At 54.9% G+C, this 11,986-nt stretch overlaps 6 protein-coding genes across 6 annotated transcripts; 4 read left to right on the top strand and 2 right to left on the bottom strand.

The window, feature by feature from the left end:
* Positions 1-135: 135 nt before the first annotated feature.
* Positions 136-2,147, top strand: vac8 (protein anchor VAC8; the record flags this gene model as incomplete). Its single annotated transcript, XM_056976218.1, has 6 exons — positions 136-309; positions 369-489; positions 545-658; positions 711-956; positions 1,008-1,757; positions 1,816-2,147. 6 exons carry the CDS (start codon positions 136-138, stop codon positions 2,145-2,147), a joined length of 1,737 nt encoding a protein of 578 aa, XP_056836174.1.
* Positions 2,148-2,489: 342 nt separating this feature from the next.
* N7510_004291 (exosome non-catalytic core subunit CSL4) lies at positions 2,490-3,239 on the top strand (the record flags this gene model as incomplete). Its single annotated transcript, XM_056976217.1, has 1 exon — positions 2,490-3,239. The coding sequence occupies one exon, from the start codon at positions 2,490-2,492 to the stop codon at positions 3,237-3,239; it is 750 nt and encodes a 249-aa protein (XP_056836173.1).
* A 555-nt stretch (positions 3,240-3,794) lies between these two features.
* On the bottom strand, positions 3,795-7,358 carry N7510_004290 (GTPase RIA1; the record flags this gene model as incomplete). Its single annotated transcript, XM_056976216.1, has 6 exons — positions 3,795-4,174; positions 4,247-4,560; positions 4,617-6,164; positions 6,216-7,156; positions 7,216-7,236; positions 7,296-7,358. The coding sequence occupies 6 exons, from the start codon at positions 7,356-7,358 to the stop codon at positions 3,795-3,797; spliced, it is 3,267 nt and encodes a 1,088-aa protein (XP_056836172.1).
* A 354-nt stretch (positions 7,359-7,712) lies between these two features.
* Positions 7,713-8,224, bottom strand: N7510_004289 (DUF4604 domain-containing protein; the record flags this gene model as incomplete). The annotated part of the gene is made up of 2 exons (XM_056976215.1): positions 7,713-8,146; positions 8,200-8,224. 2 exons carry the CDS (start codon positions 8,222-8,224, stop codon positions 7,713-7,715), a joined length of 459 nt encoding a protein of 152 aa, XP_056836171.1.
* A 250-nt stretch (positions 8,225-8,474) lies between these two features.
* N7510_004288 (pre-mRNA-processing factor 19 family protein) lies at positions 8,475-10,129 on the top strand (the record flags this gene model as incomplete). Its single annotated transcript, XM_056976214.1, has 5 exons — positions 8,475-8,487; positions 8,555-8,599; positions 8,656-9,097; positions 9,151-9,614; positions 9,666-10,129. The coding sequence occupies 5 exons, from the start codon at positions 8,475-8,477 to the stop codon at positions 10,127-10,129; spliced, it is 1,428 nt and encodes a 475-aa protein (XP_056836170.1).
* A 347-nt stretch (positions 10,130-10,476) lies between these two features.
* Positions 10,477-11,753, top strand: N7510_004287 (putative RING finger domain protein; the record flags this gene model as incomplete). Its single annotated transcript, XM_056976213.1, has 2 exons — positions 10,477-10,623; positions 10,737-11,753. The coding sequence occupies 2 exons, from the start codon at positions 10,477-10,479 to the stop codon at positions 11,751-11,753; spliced, it is 1,164 nt and encodes a 387-aa protein (XP_056836169.1).
* Between the last annotated feature and the right edge of the window lie 233 nt (positions 11,754-11,986).

Genomic DNA, 11,986 nt, shown 5'->3' with positions numbered 1-11,986 from the left:
ACTCCACTCCCCGACCACCGCACCACCTCATAGCTACACCACCCCCCACCAAACCTGGTCTCGATCGACTCCTCGTCTCTTCTTTCAGCTCTGCCGTTCATCTTGGCAGGGCCCGAGGCCCACTAGTCAAGAGCCATGAGTGGAATCGCAAACGCGTGTCTGTCGTGCCTGTCGGCCGTCGACCGCTGGTGTCACATCACGGCTTGTCTCGGACCCATCGGAGCTCGCTCACGAGATGGCATCTACGAAACCACCTTGGCCGACAACGAACGGGAAGCAGTATCAGACCTGCTGGGCTATTTGGAAAACGTACGTGGCAGATTTCCTCCCCGATCCCTACGTCCCGGAACTCACCAAGCTTTTTGCAGCGTGCCGAGACCGATTTCTTCTCGGGCGAGCCTCTTCGAGCTTTGAGCACCCTTGTGTATTCCGAGAATGTCGACCTGCAACGAAGCGCGAGCTTGACATTCGCTGAAATCACCGAGCGAGGTATGTGGGAGCGGGTGCGATGGAGCTGCTGCAATTTCTAACGGTCGCTGGACAGATGTACGGGAGGTCGACCGTGATACGCTGGAACCCATTCTGTTCCTCCTCCAGAGCTCAGATATCGAGGTTCAACGGGCTGCCAGTGCAGCACTCGGCAACCTCGCGGTGAATGGTGAGTGCCATCCTCTCCAGTAGCTAGCGAGTCGGTCGCTAACGGGCAACAGCGGAGAACAAGGTCTTGATCGTCGCCTTGGGGGGGCTGGCTCCCCTGATCCGCCAGATGATGTCGCCCAACGTCGAGGTACAGTGCAATGCAGTCGGGTGCATTACCAACTTGGCGACACACGAGGAAAATAAAGCCAAAATCGCTCGTTCGGGAGCTTTGGGCCCTTTGATCCGCCTGGCCAAGTCGAAGGATATGCGTGTGCAGCGTAATGCAACAGGCGCACTGCTCAACATGACGCATTCCGGTATGCAATACAGAGGCTCTGTGTGGAATTCTTCTCTAACGAGGCGAACAGATGATAACCGCCAGCAACTGGTCAACGCAGGCGCGATTCCCGTGCTTGTCCAACTGCTGTCATCCCCCGACGTCGATGTACAGTACTATTGTACGACTGCGCTCAGCAATATCGCCGTCGACTCGACCAACCGCAAACGCCTGGCTCAAACCGAGTCCCGGTTGGTACAGTCTTTGGTCCACCTCATGGACTCATCTACTCCCAAGGTGCAGTGTCAAGCAGCGCTCGCCCTGCGCAATCTCGCCTCCGACGAGAAATATCAGCTCGAGATCGTTCGAGCGAAAGGCCTCTCCCCTCTCCTGCGCCTTCTGCAATCGTCCTATCTGCCCCTTATCCTCTCCGCCGTTGCCTGTATTCGAAATATCTCTATTCACCCATTGAACGAATCTCCGATCATCGAAGCGGGCTTCCTGAAGCCTCTGGTGGACCTGTTGGGCACAACAGACAATGAGGAGATCCAGTGCCATGCCATTTCCACACTCCGCAATCTCGCGGCCAGTTCCGATCGCAACAAAGAACTCGTCCTGCAGGCCGGTGCAGTTCAGAAGTGCAAGGACCTGGTTCTGCGGGTGCCCCTCACCGTCCAATCTGAAATGACTGCAGCGATTGCGGTGCTGGCGCTTAGTGACGAGCTCAAGTCGCATCTCCTCAACCTCGGGGTGTTTGATGTCTTGATCCCGCTGACCAACTCTGAGAGCATCGAGGTGCAAGGCAACAGTGCAGCTGCTCTGGGCAACCTCTCGTCGAAAGGTATGTCGTTCTCCTTTTCGTATTTTCTTTGCTTTTTTATTCTAACGAGTATAATTAGTGGGTGATTACTCCATCTTTGTGCGTGACTGGGCGGACCCCAACGGAGGCATTCACGGATATCTTCAACGCTTCCTTGCCAGCGGAGACCCAACCTTCCAGCACATTGCCATCTGGACACTCCTGCAACTGCTCGAGTCCGAGGACAAGAAACTGATCGGATACATCTCCAATTCGGAAGATGTCGTACAAATGGTCAAGTCGATCTCCGATAAGAACATTGAATCTGACGAGGAGGATGGAGATGACGGCGAGGCTGAGGTCGTAGCGCTCGCCCGGCGGTGCCTCGAGTTCCTCGGGGCGGGACCCAAGCAGACCCTTGTTGAAGCCTGATTTCTTTTTCCTTTTCCTTCGGGTACTGGACGAGCATTGAATCCACCGAACCCGGTTTATTCCCCCCGTCAGCGGGCATTTGGAGTGTTCGGGCTTGTATGTGTTTTTTTGTTTTCTCTCTCTCTCTGTCCATGATATTTCTGGGCCGGTGCCATTGTCGCTTGTTCCTACGCATTCGCCCTGTATTCATGCTAGATATGGGCCTTTATATTTAATCTGGATACCACTTGCTCTGATCCGTGTAGTCCTGTAGGGCTGCCCGGAGAAACCTACTTCCGGGCCAGCGAGCTTTCCACCAAAAAATAGACTTGCAGCTACTTCAACTTCACACTCGCAAACACAATGGCTGCCACTATTCCCTCTCTGGCTATTCCAGGCCAGCGCCTGGGTTCCGCATCTGCCTACAGTGCAGGACCGGGAACGCACATCCAGCAATCTATGATCTACGCCTCAATCGCCGGTCCCGTCGTCGTCGATCCCGCACAACCCAAGACCCAGCTCAAATCCACGATTCGAGTGTCGCGAGTTTCAACGAGCAAGTCTCAAACGAAACCTGATCATCCCACAGGAGCGGCAGCCACACTCCCAAAATCAAAACCCAGATACAACACGCTCCCCGCCGTGGACTCCATCGTCCTCGCCCGCGTAACAAGAGTACAAAAGCGCCAAGTCGCCGTGTCTATCTTAGTCGTCCTCGACGAATCCACCGCTGCCCCAAACACCACCTCCACTTCTTCCTTATCAGACAACGACAACATCGCCTCAATCCTCACAACGGCCGCCAACCCAGAGAACCACAGCAACACAGACGAACTGCGCTTCCAAGCGCTCATCCGGAAGGAAGACGTGCGCGCCGTGGAGAAAGACCGCGTTGTGCTGGATGAAATGTTCCGCGTTGGCGACATCGTGCGCGGGTCAGTGATTTCGCTGGGCGATCAGAGCTTTTATTATCTCACCACCGCGCGCAATGACCTCGGCGTTGTTATGGCTAGGAGCGAGAGCGGGAATATGATGTACCCCGTTAGTTGGAAGGAGATGCGGGATCCTGTTACTGGAGTTGGGGAGCAAAGGAAGGTTGCGAGGCCTTTTTGAAGGGGGGGGGAATGATGCCGCTTTTCTCCCTGACCTATCTATCCCGTTTTATTGTCTACCAGCAAAGAGGTATCGATGACCGTGGACAGTGGACCATGTCTGGAAAGACAGCTGGGCAAGAGGGATTTCCTATACCCTTTCTATGGAGACAACATTCATCCATGTTTTGCCTATGACCTGGCGCGCAGAGGACTAGGACTCGGACCAATCACGGAATCCCAGTCGGGCCTAAACGGACAGTTTCCTCTGTTCAACAAGAACGATATCCACAGCAGTCTGAGGATAAATCCTTCGTCCAGACGCAATGATCGAGCCCCGCCAAGTGTGCAGTGGGAAAGAGTATATCGCAATGACTCTAGAAATGATACCCTTGGAATCATGAATTGGATGAACGAAAAGACTTCAGACCAATATCAAGTCCGTTGCCAGTAGACTAGATCCTTCCTTCATCGGAACAGTAAGGTAAAAGGATTCATACTTTTCGAATTTATGCGCCTATGCTTCTAAATAACAACCAATTCCACATCCAAGACATAAACACAAGGCTCCTTCTACCTATTTCTTCAACGTCTTCTGCTTCTCAGCATCAATCAACTTCCTTCCCTTTATAACAAGCCCCTTCCGCTCACGCACAGCATCCATATACCTCTTCGCCACATTCTCCCGATCCGCTAACTCGCCCAGATCCTCCAGCTCCTCCTCAGTAGCAGGAACCCAGAACGGATCTTCGTCGAGAGCCTCAAAGCCCGCGAAGATGAGCTGCGGCTGCGCGGCACCGGATGTGCGCTTGCGGATTTCCTCTGCAAACCCGAATGACTCGGCTACCGGGAGGAGGGCCAGGATCGTGAAGAAGGGGGTCCCTTCTTTCATTACCTCTGACTGGATGCGTCCGCGGCGCCGCGTGATCACGCCGTAGACGCGGCCGAGGACTTCGGCTTTTGGGTTGATTGTGTATTAGTATTTATTGTATTGCTCTGTTTGAGGGGGGTGAGAGGAGTTGGACATACTCGTTGCTTGAATCTCGCAGCTGTACATCGCCAGCATTACCCGCGGACTCCAGTCCAGGAATCCCTGGGAAATGCCCTCGCGGACCAGCTTGATCGCGTCACCTGTCAATCGACCCTTGTCCAGCTCGTCGCCGTTGGATTGCACGGCCAGTTCTTCCAGGAATACGGCGACGCCCTGGATCGGTTCCTGACAAAGAGGGCCTTGTGCTGTTGCTAGCTGGAAGGCATATGCGATCTTGTCGCAGAAATCGCGCACCAGCAGGGCCTGCTGGTTGTCGGTGTCGCCAGCGGACTGCTTTGGGTCGTCGAGCAGACTATGGAATTCATTATTAGTTGCTGGCAAGGCCAAAGCGAGATTAATCAAACTTACAATTTCTCACATGTGTTGACAGCAGTTCCATCAACCAAGATATTGGGACCGACTCTGCGCGGACCAAATGCCGTAATTCTGTCGACGACGTCCCGCCATAGTTCGCTATCATCCTTGACTTCATCGCGGAAAACTTTGTCTAGTTCTGTCCGGAACTCTTCCAGGGAAAGGATGCTGGTTTCGTGCACTTCACCAGCAGCATCTACAACAGCGGTCTCGACCTGAGCGCCGCTCTCCAGCACTCCATCAGCTGGATGTTCTGCATCCGGCTTCGCCTCTGTGGCAGTCCGTTTCTCAGACTGCAGCTTCTTGATGGTTCCCACATGCTTGGAGAGAAAATCTGTCACTGCCTCAGGCAGTGGTACCACGCGCAGCCGAACTGTCAACTGCTTTGAGGAAGAGACCTGCAGGACCCCACCGCGGCCCAGCTCCGGGTTCTTCGGGGCAGCCATCTCAGGCGCATGGACGATCGTTTCGCGGTAGGGAACGATGGCCTCACCGGTCTGGATGTCGCAACGAGCAAACCGCTCGCGGAGATCCTTGACACATCGCTCCAAATGTAGCTCGCCTGCGGTGAGAATGACATGTTCACCGCTGGGAAGCACCTCGTACTGCGCGCAGGGATCGCTTTGCTCAAGAAGGCGGAGGCCGGTCACCATCTTGCCCAGATCGGCCGGGTTGACTGGTTCCAAGGCCACTCGCACAATTGGCGGAGTGCTCAGAGAAACACCAGCCAGATTGACGCTGCCTTCAAGTTGACTGCAAAGAGTACCAGTCTTGAGTACATGCCCTGCAAGGCCTCCTATACCAAAGACCACACCGGCGGGAACGGACGGCAGAGACTCGAGACTCCGGCCCATGAGCAGGTAGAGATCGGTGACGGTGACCTTCTTCGGTTCGGGGCTGGCGTGTGGGTTGGCAGGTGAGAATTTCGGTGGCAGCACGTATATTTCGTCTCCTACGGAGAGCGTGCCGGAATATAGTCGTGCAAATCCAACGAGATGCTCAGGATCCTCCTTTTCTCCCACTTCTTCCGTCTCTTCAGTCTCGGTGATGAGGGATGTATTCTCGAAAGCGGACGTCATGCGCGAGAAGTCATCCGCCTGTCCAGCACTCGTCTCTGCTTGCATCTTTGCGATCTCTTCCCGCTTGCGACGAGCCAATTCCCTGGCCTCATCTGCAGTCATGGTGGTTCCGCTCCTTTTCTTGTTCGACACGAGCTCGCTCTCTGGAATAGCGACCATCTTGCTGACGTACGCTACAACCGGCTGGTTCTTCTCGGTCTTGAAATCCACCATGGCTTGCTTGATATCCTCTGACACGAACTTGGCTCCAGGGGAGCTTTCAATCATGTCCGGTAGTCGGGCTGCCTGTGCCACCGGCGGACTCGGAAGGTATTCAATGACGGACACCAAGACCGCGGTTGAGAGAGGGAGCCATGCAGAGAATAAGGTTGTCATGATGTTTCTTGGATCACGCGAGCGCAAGATATATGGGGGGATGTTGATATTCAAGGACTTGGTGATTTTCTCCAAAAGTACCGGATCCCTGGCCAGCGTTAGAGACTCCAACAATAACGGACTGTTCCAACAAACTTACCCTTTGTTCTTGCCTCCACCAGTAGTCGCTTCGTATGCAGCCCAGATACTGTCTAGAACCAACTGCACGAACATGGGCTTCAGTGCCCGTCCTTTCAGATGCTTCTGGCCCAACACGCGTTTCGTCTTGGGATCCAAGTAGTAATCTCCCCAGAGAACTTTTTCCAGGATAGTCCGCTTGATACCTAACTTCTTTTCGTAGATGGCAGCGAATTGGCGGATAGTAAATGCCCAGCCATCCACCGCACTGCCGAAGATGACGTTGTTCTTCTCCGGCGCAAAGTAGAGATCCTCATCGTCCCGCTCTTCAAAGTCCGTGACGTCGCTAATACTCTGCGTGGACTCATCATCCACGACCTGCTTCTTGGATCGGTCCTTGTCTCGGGCGGAGGAGTTGATGCGATCTTCCATGCGCTCTCGCCATTGCAGATCCTCCTCCATGCGCTCTCCCTGGTAGAAACTGCCAATCACGGCATTGACCTGCTCCAGCAGTCGGCTCAGGTGCGCGTACGCCTCACTGGGACTCATCATCAGTTCCGTCACCAGTCGATCCATCTTGTTAATGACGAGGATCGGCTTCAGTTGCTCCACCCAGGTCTGTCGCAGCACCGTCACCGTCTGGCTGCAAACACCCTCGACCGCGTCAACGAGCACCACAGCCCCATCACACAGCCGCGACGCGGTCGACACCTCACTGCTGAAGTCGATGTGGCCCGGCGAGTCGATCAAGTTGATCAGATACTCCTTGGGCACGGGCTGCGCCTCCGGACTCGGGCGCCGCAACATGGAGAAGAACAATGAGATAGCTGAGGATTCCATGGTGATACCACGGAGCTGCTCATCGGGGCGGGAGTCCAGGTAACGGATCTTGCCCGCCAGCTTGGGAGAGATAATGCCATTGGTGGCGATGAGACTGTCTGTCAACGACGTCTTGCCATGATCCTAGAGATGGTGATTAACCGCAAGATTCTCGGGGGAGAGAGCAAAAGCGCCCGACTTACGACGTGGGCCAGAATGCAGATCTAGAGCGCGGGTTAGCGGTTGGCTCGTGTGACATCATGGGATGGGATGGGAAACGCACATTTCGTATGTCCTCGGGCTTGCGCTGCAGCCGGACGAGCTCGTCGACATTGACGACGGGCATCTTGACTAGTCCGGGACCCGCGGCGTGGGCTGAAAGGAGCGTGCTGAGAATGTCGCAACGATCAAAAAGTGGCTCCGCAGAAAAAAAGGCGGGAGAAGTGGGATGCGCCCGCTGCCTGAACTACAAGACACCACGATTACTAGAAATGGGCTAACCTGCTCTCAAAGATTCAACTGGACCCGGGCATATATTATTAATTATGGAGATTTCCAAGATCGCGTTCATCGAGGCTCACATCCGACCAATGACGCGTTACAACTCAGCCTGAGATGGTCTGACTCAAGATGGATCATGGTGAGTCCCCTACTTCTACGGCGAACTAACGAGGCCGACATGGCAAGGATGGCAGATTGATCATTCCTCATCAAAGGAGAGCTTGATCTTCTTGGCCTTCTTCGGCTTGCGCGACACCGGGGCTTTGGGCTGCGTCTCTGCAGGCTCGGCCTGGTCATCGCCCACCACCTTGGCCTGTTTTCGCTTCTTCTGGGCCCCGATCTCCGTGAGATTGCTCTGTTGTTTGGCTGCGGACTCTGCCGGGCGAGCTTGGGTGGCGTCCTTTGCACCATCTTTGGCAGAAGGATTGTCGTCCGGGTTGCTCTCCTGCACCATGGCCTTGTATTCCTCCTTCGAGATCACCTCGTTGCTCTCTTCGTCCACATAGGTCGGCTCGTCATCGTCGTCGTCGTCCTTCTGCAGTCTTCGCGGGCGTTGCGCTGGCCGTTCCAGGCGACCGGTAGAATTTCCATGCTGGCCGCGCAGCTTTTGGAGGAATGCAGGCTCGTTTGCCTCTGAAGGACTAGAATCAGCCGTCGCTCCGGGTCACAGGGGTCAAGCGGTGTACCGTAGGCGAGCTTGGGGTTGGGCATGGTCGTCAGGCTGGACTGGACGCTCCGTAGTGTAAGGCTTCAGGTGAAACTCATGCTGGGCAGTCGCGCTCAACTAGAAGAGCATCGCGATGGCAAATATAGTGGTGTGCAATGGGTTCAACATAGAAGACCGAACAAGGGACAGCGGCCAGCGCTAAACCGCATCGGGCACCTCGAAAAGTCAAGGAGCGGCAGGCGCATCTCTTTCCTTCCCATCACCTTCTCCCCCATCCCACTCCCCCAATTCACCATGCTTTGTGCAAGTAAGTCGGATTCTGAGTTGTGCTGCTCGGTTGGATGTTCTTGATCTTTTTCTAACCCCCCTCGCAGTCTCCGGAGAGGCTCCGCAGGCGCCCGTCGTCTCTCCTAAGAGCGGTACGTCCACCCAGAAGTCTCGTGTCGTCGAGTCCCCCGATCTAACAGCCACTTAGGCAGCGTTTTTGAGAAACGTCTCATCGAGGCGTACATCGCCGAACACGGCAAAGATCCCGTAAACGGCGAGGAGCTCAGCGCCGACGAGCTGATCGAGGTCAAGTCGCAGCGTGTCGTGCGGCCCCGGCCGCCCACCCTCACATCCATCCCCTCGCTCCTCAGCGTATTCCAGGAAGAATGGGACGCCTTAGCACTGGAGACATATACCCTACAGCAGAACCTGGCCCAGACCCGACGCGAACTCAGCTCTGCACTCTACCAGCACGATGCCGCGGTACGGGTGATTGCGCGCCTCACACAGGAAAGAGATGAGGCTCGCGAGGCCCTGTCGAAGGTGTCGGTTGGTGCTGGTCGGCCTGCGGTTGATGGTGAAGCCATGCAGGTCGATTCGGCGGGCTTGCCGCAGGCCGTGCTGGAGCGGATTGAGAACACACAGGCCCAGTATGTGCAATTGATTTCTATCGTGGTTATTGTGTGGCTAACAGACTTTACAGACTCTCCAAGACTCGCCGCAAGCGCACCGTTCCCCAAGGCTGGGCTACCAGCGACGCCATCTCGGCGTACACGCCCGTGGAAACCTCTGAACCGCTTTACCCCGGCAGCCGGGCACTATCGGTTAACTCTACTGGCGAATTGGCCCTGGTTGGAGGTGCCGATGGCGTGGTTGGCGTTTACTCGCTCGCTCAGAAGAACGTGGTGCAAACATTGAAAGCCGATGGTTCGGTCACTGACGCGACATGGGCTGGCAACAAGGCCGTTATTGGTTCATCTACTGGCTCTGTGAAGGTCTTTGAGAATGGAAAGGAGGTTGCGAGCTTTGCCTCTCACGCTGGTGAGGTGGCGGCAGTTGCTCTGCATGCGACTGGGGATATTGTTGCCTCGGTGGGCGTCGACAAGAGCTACGTCCTTTACGACTTGGCCACCAATTCGGTGATCACCCAAATTTTCACCGACACTGGTATGTGATGTCTTCGGGCTTTCGTTTCTAACTCGCTAACATCCTGAATAGCCCTACTTTCTGCCAACTTCCATCCAGATGGCCATCTGCTGGCTGCTGGTGGAGCGAACGGCCAAGTCAAGATCTTCGACGTCAAGACCGGCGGGTCAGCTGCAGAGTATGACATGTCGGGCCCTGTGAAATGTCTCTTTTTCTCTGAGAACGGCACGTTCCTGGCTGCCGTGGCTGATGGATCCACGACGGTCTCTATCTGGGATCTCCGCAGCTCCAAGGAAACCAAGGTGTTGGATACGGGCAGCCAGATCAACTCGATCTTCTGGGATTACACTGGCCAGTTCCTCCTGACGGGTGGTCCCAGTGGCCTGACTGTCCAACAGTTCTCCAAGAAGAACAAGCAGTGGTCAGAGCCCCTGCGCAGCGCCGTGCCGGCCGTCTCGGTGGGCTGGGGAGCCAGTGCGCAGAGCATTGTTGCGTTGAACGAGGCGGGGGCAATCACGGTGCTGGGGGCACAATGATTGCTTCTCAAGTTCCCCTGTAATTCTAGATCTGGTCATCTGGTGTTTCACTCGAGTCGGTTCAGTTTTAATGCAAGAAAATAAGGATGACTGCAATTAATGGGTGCAATAACTGCTTTGTTTGATCGTGATGTCGTACTTCTCTTCCTTCCTTCCTTCCTTCCTTCTAACTTCTTTCCTCCATCCATCTATTTCTCTAGCCTTCCCTGCCTCTTATTTTCTCCCATGGTCCTGCCCCCCGTTATACCCTCCCAACACTACCTAGTATCACCACTGCTACTTTATTTGTCTCACCGCCCAACCCTCCATTGGCAGAACTTGACCGCCCCGGCAATCACTGCTCGACCATGGCCGTCTCATCGACGATCGCTCTCACCTTCTGGCCACCCCAGCCTCTGCAATGTGCTGGCCCTTCCACAACCACCTCGGCAATCTTGATCTCTGATATGAACGACGACCCAGGCGTCCAGTTCATGGGCGCCAGGTCCACCAAGGTAAGCGCCAGACTAGCCGGTCTCAAAAGGCGGGGCCCAGGCTTGATGATTTGCAATCTTCCAAGGAAACAGAGGAACTGACCGGCAACCGGCTTGTGCAGCGAACTCATCAGCAAATGTCCGAGGACTCCTTCGAGAATGGTCAGTCTTCCTCCTGGCATCAACACTTCCATCCACTTGAACCGAACCCAGCGAGGGACCACTTGCCACCCCTACGATACCCCGGTGATGGATTCGACTTTCGCCGGCCAGCCCGGGCTGGCACACCACAGGAGGAAGAGGTGATCGACTTGACAAATGAGCCTGAGACGCCCCCACAACGAACACAGAATCGGACATCGGCATCTCAGACTCCAAGTAGCTCGAGGCTGCCACGCTTTGGGCGAGACATCATGACGGACGTGACTGAGGTCGTCGACTTGTTAGAGGAGGACCCAGATATCCCAGCAGAGGTCCCTTCGAGCAGTCCGGAGGTGCAGTTCGTCGGAGCCGTTCGACGACCGCCGGCCAATCGATCGCCACATCATCGCTTCGAGGGCTATTTTCAACGAATGAGGGCAACTCGCCCTCATTCTCGGATTTTCCCTCCTCATCGCGAGCGGGCCGACACTCGTGAACTGCGAAGAGGGACCTCTTTCGGAAGCGGTTTGCCTTCATTCACGGACTCCTTCCTCCTCGGCGATCATCCCGATAGTGTGATTTCTTTTCTCAACCTCAACTACGAGAGTGCATCCTTTCCAATAGGCCCTCCAATCCGCCAGGAGCCTCGGACTTCCCGAAACACATACAAAGCTCCGAGCCCCCCGCCCGCTGGGTTCACCCGGACACTTGCAGATGACGACGTGGCCGTCTGCCCAAACTGTTCCGAAGAGTTAGGTGTCGGAGAAGGAACAAAACAGGAATTATGGATCGCCAGGCAATGTGGACATGTTAGTACCTTTCACTTTTCCCTTTTCTTCTATATACTGACCACCTCAACTCAGGTATACTGTGGTGAATGCGCCGAGAACCGGTCCCTCTCGAAAGCCAAAAAGTCGGCACAGAAGACCAAGCCCTTCTCCAAGTGCCAGGTCACAGGCTGCGGCAAGGCTGTCAGCCAACCGACTGCCATGATCCACATTTTTCTATAATTTTTCTATTGCGTTTTCGGTTCGTTCATTGCGTTGCATGGAGGGTGTTGTGGGATCCGCCATCTGCATTCTCTCTCCCCCATTTTCTCGATACCCTATGCATGGAATTGAGGGCGTTATCTGGTTTTTTGTTTTAAGAAACTTCTGCTTTGTTAAGTAATGAGTTCCATGAATGGTATGAACCACTTTTATATTGACGCTTCTAGTCTGGTAGCAACATTGTAGATTCAAGG

The sequence above is a fragment of the Penicillium lagena genome (genome assembly GCF_028827675.1).
Source record: "Penicillium lagena strain IBT 129212 chromosome Unknown utg000002l_segment0_segment0, whole genome shotgun sequence".
NCBI lineage: Eukaryota > Fungi > Ascomycota > Eurotiomycetes > Eurotiales > Aspergillaceae > Penicillium > Penicillium lagena.
Note: the sequence above shows the minus strand (reverse complement) of the source record. Positions and strands in the feature narration are given on the sequence as shown.